The sequence below is a fragment of the Schistocerca gregaria genome, chromosome 2 (assembly GCF_023897955.1).
Source record: "Schistocerca gregaria isolate iqSchGreg1 chromosome 2, iqSchGreg1.2, whole genome shotgun sequence".
Lineage (NCBI taxonomy): Eukaryota > Metazoa > Arthropoda > Insecta > Orthoptera > Acrididae > Schistocerca > Schistocerca gregaria.
This window is the reverse complement of record NC_064921.1, coordinates 427,446,803-427,459,845: the sequence shown is the minus strand read 5'-3', so window position 1 is coordinate 427,459,845 and position 13,043 is coordinate 427,446,803. Positions and strand designations below refer to the sequence as shown.

Sequence of the window (13,043 nt, the reverse complement as noted above, 5' to 3'; positions counted from 1 at the left end):
TTACCCTAGATGCAGAGCAGACAGTTGGGGTACACTACTTCCATCCTGGGGGGTTCGGGGTGGCGTCAGGAAGGGCAGCCGGCCACCCTCTGCAATTAACACTGCCAAATCCGTAGTAACAAAGCCGACCCCGCACTGCAGTGGGACAAAGGCCCCGAGAAAGAAGAATAAAGAAATATTCATATACAACAATGACAGCGATAAATAAGAGTGGATTACTGCTTGTGCAGATTTACATTTGTCTTCAGCGACCCCATGACAAATTAGGACCAAATTAGGCCAAATTCTTATACTTGGTGTATGAAAACCTAAAAAAACAGGAAACAATAATTTTTAACATTTCATTTGAAACAGTTTCTAACCAGTTGTAGAAATTAATTCATTACTGTTGTTGGACTCTTGGTCTTGACATAACGATACCTCTGTCTTTCAGGACGATGACGAAAAGACGATATATTTCAGTTTCCATCCGGTATAACCAATGCGATTCCTCCTATAGAATTTTTTCCACTATGTGAAAGAACTATTAAGGAAACAGTCGGACAATATTATTTCAGATAGCTTCGTGTCATTTACGGTGTATTAGGAGGACAGTGTTCTTAAATTTCAGTCATTTGTGCATTATCAGTTTGCATCGGCACATTTTACAAGTTGCTTTCACTATGCTCATTGTGCAGCACAGTAAGCAAAGCAATGGGCAGTACTATTTCTTACTCCACACCAGTTCTGTCTAAATAATACTAGTAATTACTGTGACGTGCCTGAAAGCATTGATTTTCTTTCATCAGGTGTGCTTGGTGTAAGGAAAATGTTTGTCTTTGTCATTCGATTGACAGTTCACATTATACTGTCGGTTAAGCGGAATAAAGAAGGAGCTCCTTGTAAATAAAATATTGGTTATTCAGAAGCTATCACAAGAACTGTGCAGTAGGGACTGTTATAAAATGATGTATATGTAAGAAATATTTCATTCGATGAATTAACGTCGTGATTGATGGAAGTCGTCTTTAATATAACGTCAAACACTGCCTTGATTCGCGAGGGTCGTTCAATAAGAAATGAAACACTTTTTTTCTGGAAGCAGGTTGGTTTTATTCAGGATTTCAATGCACTACATTGTTCCCCACTCTTTTGGATACAAAACCATATTTTTCAACATAGTCTCCTTTCAATGCGACGGCCTTACGCCTGCTTACTTGGAGAGTCTGTACGTCTCGTAGTACCGCTGCTGGTCATCGTGGCAGCCAACGCCTTGCTGCATCAATAGGCCCGCCATCATCCTTGTACTGCGTCCCGTGGTGTGCATCCTTCATTGGGCTAAACAGGTGGAAATTGCGAGATCTGGCTGTAGGACGAATGAGGACGAACTTTCCAATGACGTTCTGTGAGACCCTCTCTGATGCAGAGGCGACGAACACGCTGAAGTCGTTTAAGTTTCCTGAGGCTAGCATAATACACTTAATCGATGCACGATGGTAGAGGACATCAAAGAGAAAACCCCTTCAGAATCTCAGAAGACCGTCGCGGTGACTTTACCGGCTGATGGGGCTGGCTCTGAGCACTATGGGACTTAACATTTGTGGTCATCAGTCTCCTAGAACTTAGAACTACTTAAACCTAACTAACCTAAGGACATCACACACATCCATGCCCGAGGCAGGATTCGAACCTGCGACCGTAACGGTCGCGCGGTTCCAGAATGAAGCGCCTAGGACCGCTCGGCCACCCCGGCCGGCGCTGATGGGGATGCTTCGACTTTTCCCTCGGAGGAGAAGTTGTGTGGCGGCACTCCACGGATTTCCGTTTTGTTTCCGGTTCGATGTGATGAAGACATGTTTCATTGATGTTCGACAAAAAATTATCGCGATCAGCTTCGTAACGCGCAAGCGATTTCACAGGGATGGTCGTCCCTACTCTTTATGGTCTTCTGTTAGAAGGCGAGGCACACACGCTTTTCGATTTCTCCAATCGGTGGAAGAATGTGCCGGCACTACTGGTAGACACGTCCAGTTTGCAGCAAAGTATTTGAGTGTGATCAATCGGTCACCTCGAATGAGTCTTTCCGCACGTTCCAACATGTGTGCAGCCAACCGGGACGCGGAAGATCGGACAGATTTGCGCGACCATGTTGCGACGATGACAGTCGCCTCGTCGGTGCTCACCGTACTTTTGTTCTCTGCCAGGTCTCTGTCGACATTCTGCAAGCACCTGTGGATATCTGCGAAGCTCTCAGTTTCCTCCAACAAAATGACAGCTCTCTGCTTCGAACGCACCTCCGTTACCGACTCCTTTTTGAAGACGACGTGTAGCGCCACCAGCTATGAGAACGAGCTGGACAGATGAGGAAAAAAAGGGGGGACTAGAAGAAAAACGAAGGGGCGGGGATCCGACAGAGGAAGAGGACTCATAAAGGGAGGGGGGCAGGGCAGATGCGAGAGAGGAATGGGGAAAGGCAGAGGAGAGAAATGCAAAAGGGCTTGGGGGAGAGAAGGGAGGCAGAGATAGGGTAGATGGGGAAAAAACAGGATGGAAGGGGGGATGGAGCCCAGGAAAAGGACAGAGGAAGGGAGTTGTAGGTGAAGATCAGAGTGGACAGGAGGAATAAATGGCAGGAAAGAGGGCATCGTCTGGGAAGGGGAGTCGATGGAAGCCACCTTGGGAAAGAAGATGAAGGGTGTAGAGATGGAGGGAAGGGGGGACACAACGGTGAAGACGTGACAGAGAGCGGTGGTTGGAGAGGAGAGAAGCAACCAGGGGAGGAAGGGGATCAAGGCGGCGGGAGGTGTAGAGTATGCAAATATGTTCAAGGAATAGGAGCAGGTGGGGGAAAGAAATCAGGTCATACAGGCTCCACATGGGGGATAGGAGGCGTATATGGAAGGTGAGGCGGAGTGCATGGCACTCGATGATCTGGAGGGGGGGGGGGGGTTAGATATGCAGCTGGAACTGGCATAACAGAGGATGGAATGGATTAAGGATTTGTAGGTGTGGAGGATGGTAGAGAGCTTCAACTTCCATGTCCGGCCAGAGTGGACTTTGAGGAGGCTGAGGCGGTTGTGGGATTTGGATTGGATAGAGCGGAGTGAGGGATCCAGGTGAGGTGACGGTGAATGGTGACGCCAAGGTAGGTGAGGTAGGGGCAGAGGCGGACAGGATGGGCGCAGATGGTAAGAGAGAAATCAAGGAGCCGGAAGGGGTGAGTGGTACGACCTATGATGATTGTCTGGGTCTTGGAAGGATTGATTTTCAGGAGCCACTGGTTATGCCATCAGGCAAAAAGGTCAAGATGATTCCAGAGAAGGTGTTGGAAACGTTGTAGGGTAAGAGCAAGGGCAAGGAATGCGGTGTCATCGGCATACTGCAGGAGGTGTACTGGAGGGGGGTGAGTTGGGGCATATCTGACGTGTACAGGAGGTAGAGGAGAGGGGAGAGGACAGAGCCCTGGGGCACACCTGGAGAGGGGTAGAAGGTGCAGGAATCGACGCTATGGATGGTAACATAGGAGGGGCGGTGGGAGAGGAAGGAGACAATCAGACGGATGTAGTTGACAGGAAGGGCGTAGGTCTGGATATTAAATAGGAGACCTTTTCAAGGTCGAGGGGGACAAAAATGGCGGAGCGACGGGAGTTAAGCTGGAGGGAGAGGAGATGAGTGAGGCGGAGGAGTTGGTCATCGGCAGAGCAGGAAGGTCGAATGCCACATTGGGTGTTGGGGAGGAGGTGAGAACTTCACGAAGTTGTCGCTGCTAATGCGGGTATACTCCACGATGTTCCACAACAAACTGTGCATTTTATCCACGAAAATTAGCCGAGGAAAAAATGTGTTGCGCTACTTATCGAACGCTCCTCGAAGTTTCGTCCGCTAGACACGTTTGTGAGACTTGCATACGCAACAGCTTAGATGTCGATGTGAACTGACTCTCATTCAAAACGTTAATAACACATGACATTTTCTGTGTGGTTTGGGTGCTTCTGATTAGCTTGTGTCACTACAGCTAAGCGGTTCTTCGTGCGAAAACAACGAGTAAACTCCAACAATAAAAAAAATGCTTGCAGTGCCTTTATTTCGTTCTTTTCTTCATGAACAATAGTTTCAGGTCGGATGACACACACAGTGGTTACGGTTACTACAAGCCACGCCACAAGTTCGGAAACGGGGCCAAATTTCTAGTAGTTTACTGTCAAGTTGAGATTTTCACAAATGTTTTATTCGTATCTTACAGAAACTAGCACTACGGCAATAAACAGCCATTTAAACATGCCGCAAACGGCGATCAAGTAATTTATAGCAATACAACAATTAATTTTAAAAAAAATAACACAGAAGCCAGAAGTACAGCAATACTCAACCTTTAAAACACGCCGCTAACGATAATCAAGTAATTTATTGCAGTACAACAGTTTAAATTTTTTTTAGAACATAGAAGCTAGCAGTACGGCAATAAACTGACTTTTAAAACATGCAGCTAACGCCAATAAAAGTAATTTATAGCAACACAACAATTTAAATAAATTTGAAGAACATTAGTAAACAGGCTACTAAAGTAAATACAGAGCTTTTTTAATAAAGTTCGGTGAGGTAGTGAAGCTACCAACACCGCAATTTAAAAAATTAAACAGGTCTCAGCAAACACACGATTAATGGCAATAAAAGGAATTTACAAACTTGGAGAAATTTTAAAGGAATTTAAACCAAAGTGTCCTGGAATATGATTAGAACATAAAAGATATGACGGGCCCGTGTAAGGCGGCCACAAATCACCCACTCAGGGATGCTCAGGTTAGACACAGTACTGACCAATTTAAATACGCCCATAAACACAATTGCCACCCTCAGGCTAGTCACTGCACCGACTTTAAGCCAACGAAAACTTGTTATAAGATGGCTTAACTTGCTGACAGAATTAGAGCTAGCCTCGTGCAAGGAAAGATTACACCACACAGTCCTGAAATGAGCGACCACATGATCAACCAACAAAAAAAAAAAGAAAAAGGTTCAAATGGCTCTGAGCACTATGGGACTTAACATCTGGGGTCATCAGTCCCCTAGAACTTAGAACTACTTAAACCTAAGGACATCACACACATCCATGCCCGAGGCAGGATTCGAACCTGCGACCGTAGCAGTCGCGCTGTTCCGGACTGAGCGCCTAGAACCGCTAGACCACCGCGGCCGGCGATCAACCAACAAGAAGCATAAATTTACTCATAACACATGACAGAATAGCGAAACAATTAAACTGCCAAAACTACACCTCCCATCGGACAGTAGCGAGGGGAGGAGGAAAGATCACTGTCTTCAATTACACTGGTGCCAGGGACAGGACACCCGGTCGCCGGAGGCCATAAGGCCGAAGAGACACTGGTTACATAAAATTATTACTTAATGAGTAAACCTTCCACGAACGTAATTTGCAATTATGCTCGAACAGGCAGTACACGACCTCTGATGGCAAGGATCCACACATCCGACCGCGCACGCTTCGCCAGCGTACCCAACACGCGACAGCCACGCGACAACACGCTCTGTCACGGGAGTTCACGTCTTCTCTGCAACATTGACGGGTAGTGACCGCTCCTTCATGTTATGTGTCCCCTTTTAAACTCCAGTGTTGGAACGGAGGATTTAAAGAAGCTTGTTAACGTCCCACCAAGGTGAAATGAACAGCAACTACTGGTGGGGCGATTCTGTATACAACCAACACGCAGGGAGCTGCTCCGTCAACTCGATCCGTTCGTTACACACAGCCGACATACATCACGTGGCGACTCGGTACAACCGACCACGCCTGCTTCACGCTGGAGAGCTACACTGCCCTCCCGTGTTCACCACACTCTCTGCGCGCAACACCCCTCCTTCCGCGCCACCATACGAGGTTACAACCGGTCAAAGACCTCACTTCCTCCATAGCAGTTTCCCGGAAGCAAAAACGCAGATATCGATAGCAGAGGGAAAAGACAACCAAGCAGCCACTTAATGACAGACAACATACCAAACAAACATGTCAGGGAAAGGAAAGGAAAACCAATGCAATCCAAACACAAGGTGTAGCACGAGTCGATACACGGCTCACCGGATTTCTACATGTCGGGCTGGGTCATTTCCTTTTCAGTAACACCACTGCCTGTGCAGCCGTCATGTACTCAATTTTTTTTCCCCCGCAGATGGCGTACGTTGGCTCTCCAGCTCAAGATCTGCAGTTCTTCCTGTACGGGAACGCGAGCGAGGAGGTGCACCGCAGCAGCATGGAGTACCTGCTGTCGGAGTACCACTGCGTGCTGCAGTCGACGCTGAGCGCGATGGGCGAGCACGAGCGGGCGGCGTCCTACCCGCTGGAGCAGCTGCGCCGCGACATGGACGACCACTCGCTGCTCGGCCTCTACTGCGCCTGCAACGCCATGGGCTTCACGCTGGCGCCCAGCGGCTCCGCCAACGCCATCGCCACCAACGCCTCCAACAGCCCCGCCGTCCACCGCAGGGTCTTCACCAACCCCGCGCTTCTCTCCTACATCAAACACGTCACGCCCATCTTCGAGAGCAAGGGGCTCCTCTGACACGCATCCTACCACGATCCTCTCGCTTATAGCTGAAACGAGGGCGAGAACTAACCACGATGTCGCCAGTTTGTCACGGATGTGCGATGCTTGCTCTCGGCAGTAAGGCGTGTGCGTGCTGCAGGAGGCTATGGCAGTGGTGGGTGACGAGTTAGTGAGTGCGCATTTTGGTGAGAGCGTCTGGTCGCCACTTAAACCCGTACACTAGAAGAAGACATCAAAATTCATCATGTTCTTGTAGATGTGATCCCATGATCCAGTCTTCTGTCTACTCGACTCATGCGTTGATCTTCTCATCTCTGTACGTCAACCTCCCTACTGATCTTTGCCTGTCACTTTACTTTCATCGGTTTGCTGTTCTTTCCAGAGCCAAGTTAGCCATTCGTGGTTACCTTAGCACATGTCCGACTAATCTGTCTCTTCTTTTAGCATGTGTTTCTTCTGAATTCTTTGTCTGTTACTTCTAAACCTTTTTATTTCGTAAAATACCTGGTTTTGTCCGTTAAAAACGGTTTTATGAAAGCCTGTAACTGAAAATACATATTTTTTCTGCAACCAGCTATAGTTTTCTTTTATCCATATTTTACACGACGCTTTTCGGGAGATGGCATTTTGTCTGTGTACTACGCCATTTTTACGTAATGTTTTTGGTGTGTGAGGTTCTCCTTTGTTTTGCTGCAATCTATGAAAAGCGTGCAGTTTTTAGTTGGTTATCGGTTTTCATATGTAGTTAGTGGCGAAATTTGGAAGAGCTTCTACTTACACTTTTCTAAAAACGTAATTGTAACTATTTATGTAAGTTATTTTCGATTAATAATGTGCACAGAAAATTGTTGGTGATGTTTAAAGACATGTGCGAGACTGTGCACAAATGGACCATAAGAAAACTGAAAGCACTAGTTCTTCCAAATTTCGCCAGTAGCTGCATATTAAAATCGATAACCAACTAAAAACTACGTATTTTTTATATATTTTACATTAAAGTCAACTAAACAAAGAAGAAATGCTCACACATCAAAAACATTACGTAAAAATGGCAGAGAATATAAAGAAAACTCATTTTTATAAACAAACCTATCATAGAATACCGATCGGTTTCACAAAAAAATCCCTTTACAAATGTAACACTGGGCTTTCAAATCTGATATTCAGCTGCTCCTTCCGAGATGTTTAACATGGACTTCACTGATTGAGCGGTCTTTTTAGAACTTTGAGTGTGTTTGATTCCTTCCAGCACTTCTTCCTGCCACATTTCAGTCTTCTCCTCTTTCCACGAATCCATGCTTCTTATGTCTTCCACAAACTGTGTACCTATTTCAATATTTGATGCTGTTACAATTTACTCTTCCATTCCATCTTCATATTAAACCTTTGCGACATTGCGCTATCCGTTCATGAAATCATACTTTTCAATCAAACTTTTTGCTGTGTCATAAAAAAAGTTTAAATTTTTCGGCCTCTATTATAACTAACCGAAACGTCGAACATTGGGGAAGCTGCTGTGGTCACTGTCCCAGAAGACTGTCATTGAAACTGTCAACAGCTGTGGAACATTATGGTCGTGTAAATGTTAGAATTATTATTTTACCTGTTATCCAGCTCAAGATTGCATTGCACTACGGCACAAGCCTGTAGTAATAAATGACGAGAAACTGGTGTTATAAGCATATCAACACTTCCAAAGTCACGTTATTTGTGGGTATACACATGAAAGACTATGTTAAATGTGAAATCTAAATATTTCAGTGACTGTTGTATGAATCCTCTACATAACTATCCGAAAGAGCGATTTAGATTTGTAAGTTCTAGGATAAGAGCACGATGTGTAGATATAATTCATAATGCGAGTCACAGAAATTGAGTAGATAGAAGAAATTCTCGGTTCACATGAATTATTTTTGGAATCTAATACACGTTGCGATGGACTGACTTAAAGGCATACTTGAGGGTGATGAATATATCCACAAAGCAAGCACAATGAGTTTTTGCAGGCTTTATTGTTGTCTGTAACATCTGTGTATTGGCTTCGCAGTGGGGAACGCCGATGACTTCTGTCTAGATTCACTGGAGATATCTACAAAGACAGCTAATTACTTCAAACCACACATAAGGCCAGTAGTACTAAGGTAATGTATGGAGACATTTTACAGGCAAAATTTTTAAATAATTGTACTTTAGACGTCTAAAATATGAACATGTAAAATATATCGAGTTTTAAAGCAAATAAGTAATCAAATGACAACTAATTTGGGAAAAGATAGATGCGAAATTACTTCATTTTTCTGATGTATCACTGGCTGCCTGCAAGAGTAACAGCTTGTGGTACGTTGTTGTGGCCCATCGAACAAGTGAATATGTGCCTAAAAAAATTAGCAGTGCACTATGCTTATTTTGACCTATTTGCATGACTGTCTCTCTCCTATAACAGAAGTCTGCTGTTATATGCTTACAAAAGTATAAAGAATTCCTTCAAAACATGCGAGTGTTACATTCACTCATTTAAAAAGAAAGTAGCTGCCTGGTACACTCTCAGCAACACGAAATTATCGACGGTTATTGTCTCGAATTTTATTACTGTTGGAATTAACTTCTAAGTTGTTTTTAAGCGTGTATCCCAGAAACAGTTTATTTACACTAGCGCCAACAGGACGTTGTCATAAAGACTCTTTATTTGAAAAGATCAGACTTGCTGATATGTCCGATAAAATTCCAGGGGAAGGCCATCAGGTCTCGGGGACTTATGAGCAGCCCCCGCTTGTATTGCTTCCACGATTTTCTCCTCCGTTACCTCTGCAGTCAAATCCGCTGCAGATGTCTGAGAGATCGTGCCATAAGTGAGTTGAGAGACTGGGGGATGTAGGTGTTCCGAGTACAGCCTAGTGTAGTGAGCATGAAGGACGTTTCGTATATCGCGCTGGGTATCAAGGCGTCGTCCGTCTTTCGTCGTGATAGCCTGGATCAGTGTCCTGCGTCGGCGCCGTCGTTGTGCAGTGACGTGGTACATGGACGGTTCCTCCTGGGCCACTCTGTCTTGATTGCGCTCTCTGACGATCGCACCCTCAAGGTGACAACGTGAAAATCTGATGATCCGTACCTTGGCACAGTTCACCGTCACCTGCCTGGTAGGTGAGTACGGCAATGTTGTACATTCCCTTAAGATGCTGTAATAAAGTCCATCGTATGTCTCTTCCATGCTGCTACATCTCGACCGTAGCCTATCAAGGTCTTCCGGATGGCTGGTTTGGCGCAGAGTAGCCACCACGCCAGAGAAGATCGGTAGGTGCCACGCCGGTGACTACAGGAATCCCAAGTGTTCTTTATAAGGCACCGACATTTCTGAGAGGCTAGGTGGGCGACGTTCAACTTCCAAGGACCACGGCTGTGCCATACCTTCTGGCGGCCGAGGGTAATGGCGCAGATGTAGGCCTCGTGGTCAGAAAAAGCTGTGGACCAAACTTCGGCAGCTCTTTTCCCCACAGCTATGGAGCGCGAGATGTAAATGCGGTCGATGCGGCTGGAGGAATGGCTGGTGTAATGAGTAGATCCGGGCCGATCACCACAAACATGTTCTCGCGAGTCCACCAATTGAAGATTATTTATAATTGTCCCAAGTTCTGAGCAGGGAGAATGATGTGGTAACTGATCCATAGGTGCTTGGCTACAGTTGAAGTCCCCTCCGAATATCAAGGCGTTCTGACGGCCCATAAAGAGGAGCGTGATTTTATGAGCGAAAAAGGTTGATCGTTCGCGACGCCGACCAGATCCTGACGGTGCATAGATGTTAGTAAGTTTGACTCCTTGGAAAGTAAGAGCCATGCCTCTGGCATCAGGGAGATGTCTTCTGCGGGTACATCACTGCCACACCACTGCCACTGGCCGACGCATGTGAGACCCAAGTCTTGTTGCCATAGGGTTCCTTGAAGTCTTCGACATACACCTCTTGAAGAGCGCAATGTCGATGTCTGCTGCATTGAGCAGATCCTGTAGCATGGCTAGGATATGCCAGGCACGTATATTATTGATGTTAATCGTTGCTAGACGGTATGTCTGGTTAGCCAGGTCGGCAACTGGGTTGTTTAGGAGGTCAGGTGTTGGTGGCAGGGGTGGCCCCCAGAGGCTGACGATACAGCGGTAGTCACTGTGGCTGGTCGGAGCTGGGTACAGCCGAGGGAGCATCTCTGCCTTCGACATCCTCCGGGCGCTATGGCTCATCCTCGACATCATCCACCCAAGAATCAGATGTAGCAATGGGTAAGTATTGATTAGTGCTGTCAGTCTGAGGCTCAGGAACTGTATTCGTTGTAGCATCGTGACGGGACGGGCGGGTTGTGGTGGTAGAGATCTGTGTGTCATCCGACGCCGGATCTTCTTCCGGGTCACACATCCGAAGCAGGCAATCATCGGATGGCGTATGGCGCCGTTTCTTGCGCTTTCGCGGGGACCGTTGTTTTCGGACATGTTGTTCTGTGTCAGAGTGCGGGCGGCTGTCGTCTGATGCGGTCTCCATTGGTGGAAAGGCAGAAGTCGGGACAATTTCTTTTCTAGTTTCATCTTCGTCTTGGTGGCACAATTGATCACCGTCTTGAGGTAATACTGCCAATGACGTCGTGGAGGGAGATATGGTGTCCGTCACACTGTCATCGACCATTGACTGTAATATGTTGTTTCGATCCTGGGCAGGAACAGCTGTTGCGGTTGCGGCCATTGCATACGTGATGGAAAATGAAGTAGGTGTCGCTGGGGATGGAATTTCACCAACCGGTGTCTGAGTCAGTCGGCGTTGAATACACGCCTATTGGACATGTCCTCCCTGGCCACAGCCGGCGCAAGTACGCGGTTGTACTTCATACATTACAGCAGCCTCCAATTACTAACAGGAAGGCACGTGCTTCGTCATTGCAATCTTAATTAGTCGCACTATGGGGTATACCCCAAAAGTTTTCCAGTTTTCAGCCAGATGGCTTAGCACGTTGCCGTATGGTTTGAAAGGTGTCATCACATCTGGCGGGTCTTCGAATGGCAGCTCGAAGACCCTCAAAGTGCGAAGGCCTAATCCAGCTTGTCGATCGTTACTGTTCCTATGTGGCCATCAGGATGCTTAAATTTAAGTCCATGAGTGTGTCTGCACACAACATCAGTGTGCGCCTCTTCATTGATCAATTTTATGTATACGACACTGGTTGTTATAGAACAGTGGGTCCCAGTGAAGTTCTTCTCGGATGAAACGTTCAATTTCAAGTGCTCAAGGTCTTGCGTAATCCGCTTGAAATGTGGTCTTAAATGTCGCCGAGCGGTTCTAGGCGCTTCAGTCTGGAACGGCGCGACCGCTACGGTCGCAGGTTCGAATCCTGCCTTGGGCATGGATGTGTGTGATGTCCTTAGGTTAGTTAGGCTTAAGTTCTAGGGGACTGATGATCTGAGATATTAAGTCCCATAGTGCTCAGAGCCATCTGAACCATCTGTGTTCTTAATTGTAGACTTGCGGTACGAGTGTGCCATTGCACTACCGGGAGAGTACGCGTTACACTCGCCACAGCGGAAGGTAAACAGGAAAACATTCGCGCGCGTGGTATGCTAACAGGCGGGACACAACCACGCCGTCCTTGCCTCACCGCTGCCAACAGTGGACTGTGACTCCTCCGTCGGTGTTTCGTTTCAGTAGTGTGTAGTCGAGATACGCAGACTGATTCAAAGTGTTTTAGCTGTTCATTACATGTCATCATCACATACTGATATAATATTAAATTAAAAGGAATGTAGCAACCAGTCACGGAAACATAATTTATTTATCTTGTTGCAATTCGATTTCGGCTGATATCAGTCATCATCGGTGCTAAAACAACTAAAAGAGACAAGGCATACACAACAACTACTTTAACAAACGAAAAAATTGGCAAAAAACATAGTTACACCAATTACAACACATACAGATGCCTGAAATAAAAATTCAAAGTCATATCATTTTTCTAACCGATACGTGCCATAAGCAGAAGGACTGTCCTTAGCAGATTTCTAATGTCAAATGGCTCTGAGCACTATGGGACTTAACATCTGAGGTCATCAGTCCCCTAGAACTAAGAAATACGTAACCCTAACTAACCTAAGAACATCACACACACCCATGCCCGAGGCAGGATTCGAACCTGCGACCGTAGCGGTCGCGCAGTTCCATAGTGGAGCGCCTAGAACCGCTTGGCCTGGCAGATTTCTATCATGAAGTAACACATTATAGGTCAACACTACAACAAGACAAAATGAAGTGGCGCCACGTTGCAATAACCGCTCCCTATGCAAAATACAACAGTAATATAAAATACAAGCAATATGGAATATATCAGATTACAAAACATTGTACAGTGATGGTAATTGATAATAACACTTTAAATAATTACAGCAAGTGAAAATGTCTTAACATTGTTCGTCAGATGATAATAACAAATGAAATACGTCAAAACCACGATCGCCAAAATTTAAAGAAGAGATAAACTC

At 46.0% G+C, this 13,043-nt stretch overlaps 1 protein-coding gene across 1 annotated transcript in view; it reads left to right on the top strand.

The window, feature by feature from the left end:
• LOC126324229 (uncharacterized) overlaps positions 1 to 9,031 on the top strand; it is an 88,506-nt gene extending 79,475 nt beyond the window's left edge. The window contains exon 3 of the mRNA XM_049994943.1: positions 6,165 to 9,031. Within this exon, the coding sequence (XP_049850900.1) occupies positions 6,165 to 6,554 (390 nt within the window). The 3' untranslated portion in view covers positions 6,555 to 9,031. The remainder of the gene's footprint in view (positions 1 to 6,164) is intronic.
• The last annotated feature ends 4,012 nt before the right edge of the window (positions 9,032 to 13,043 follow it).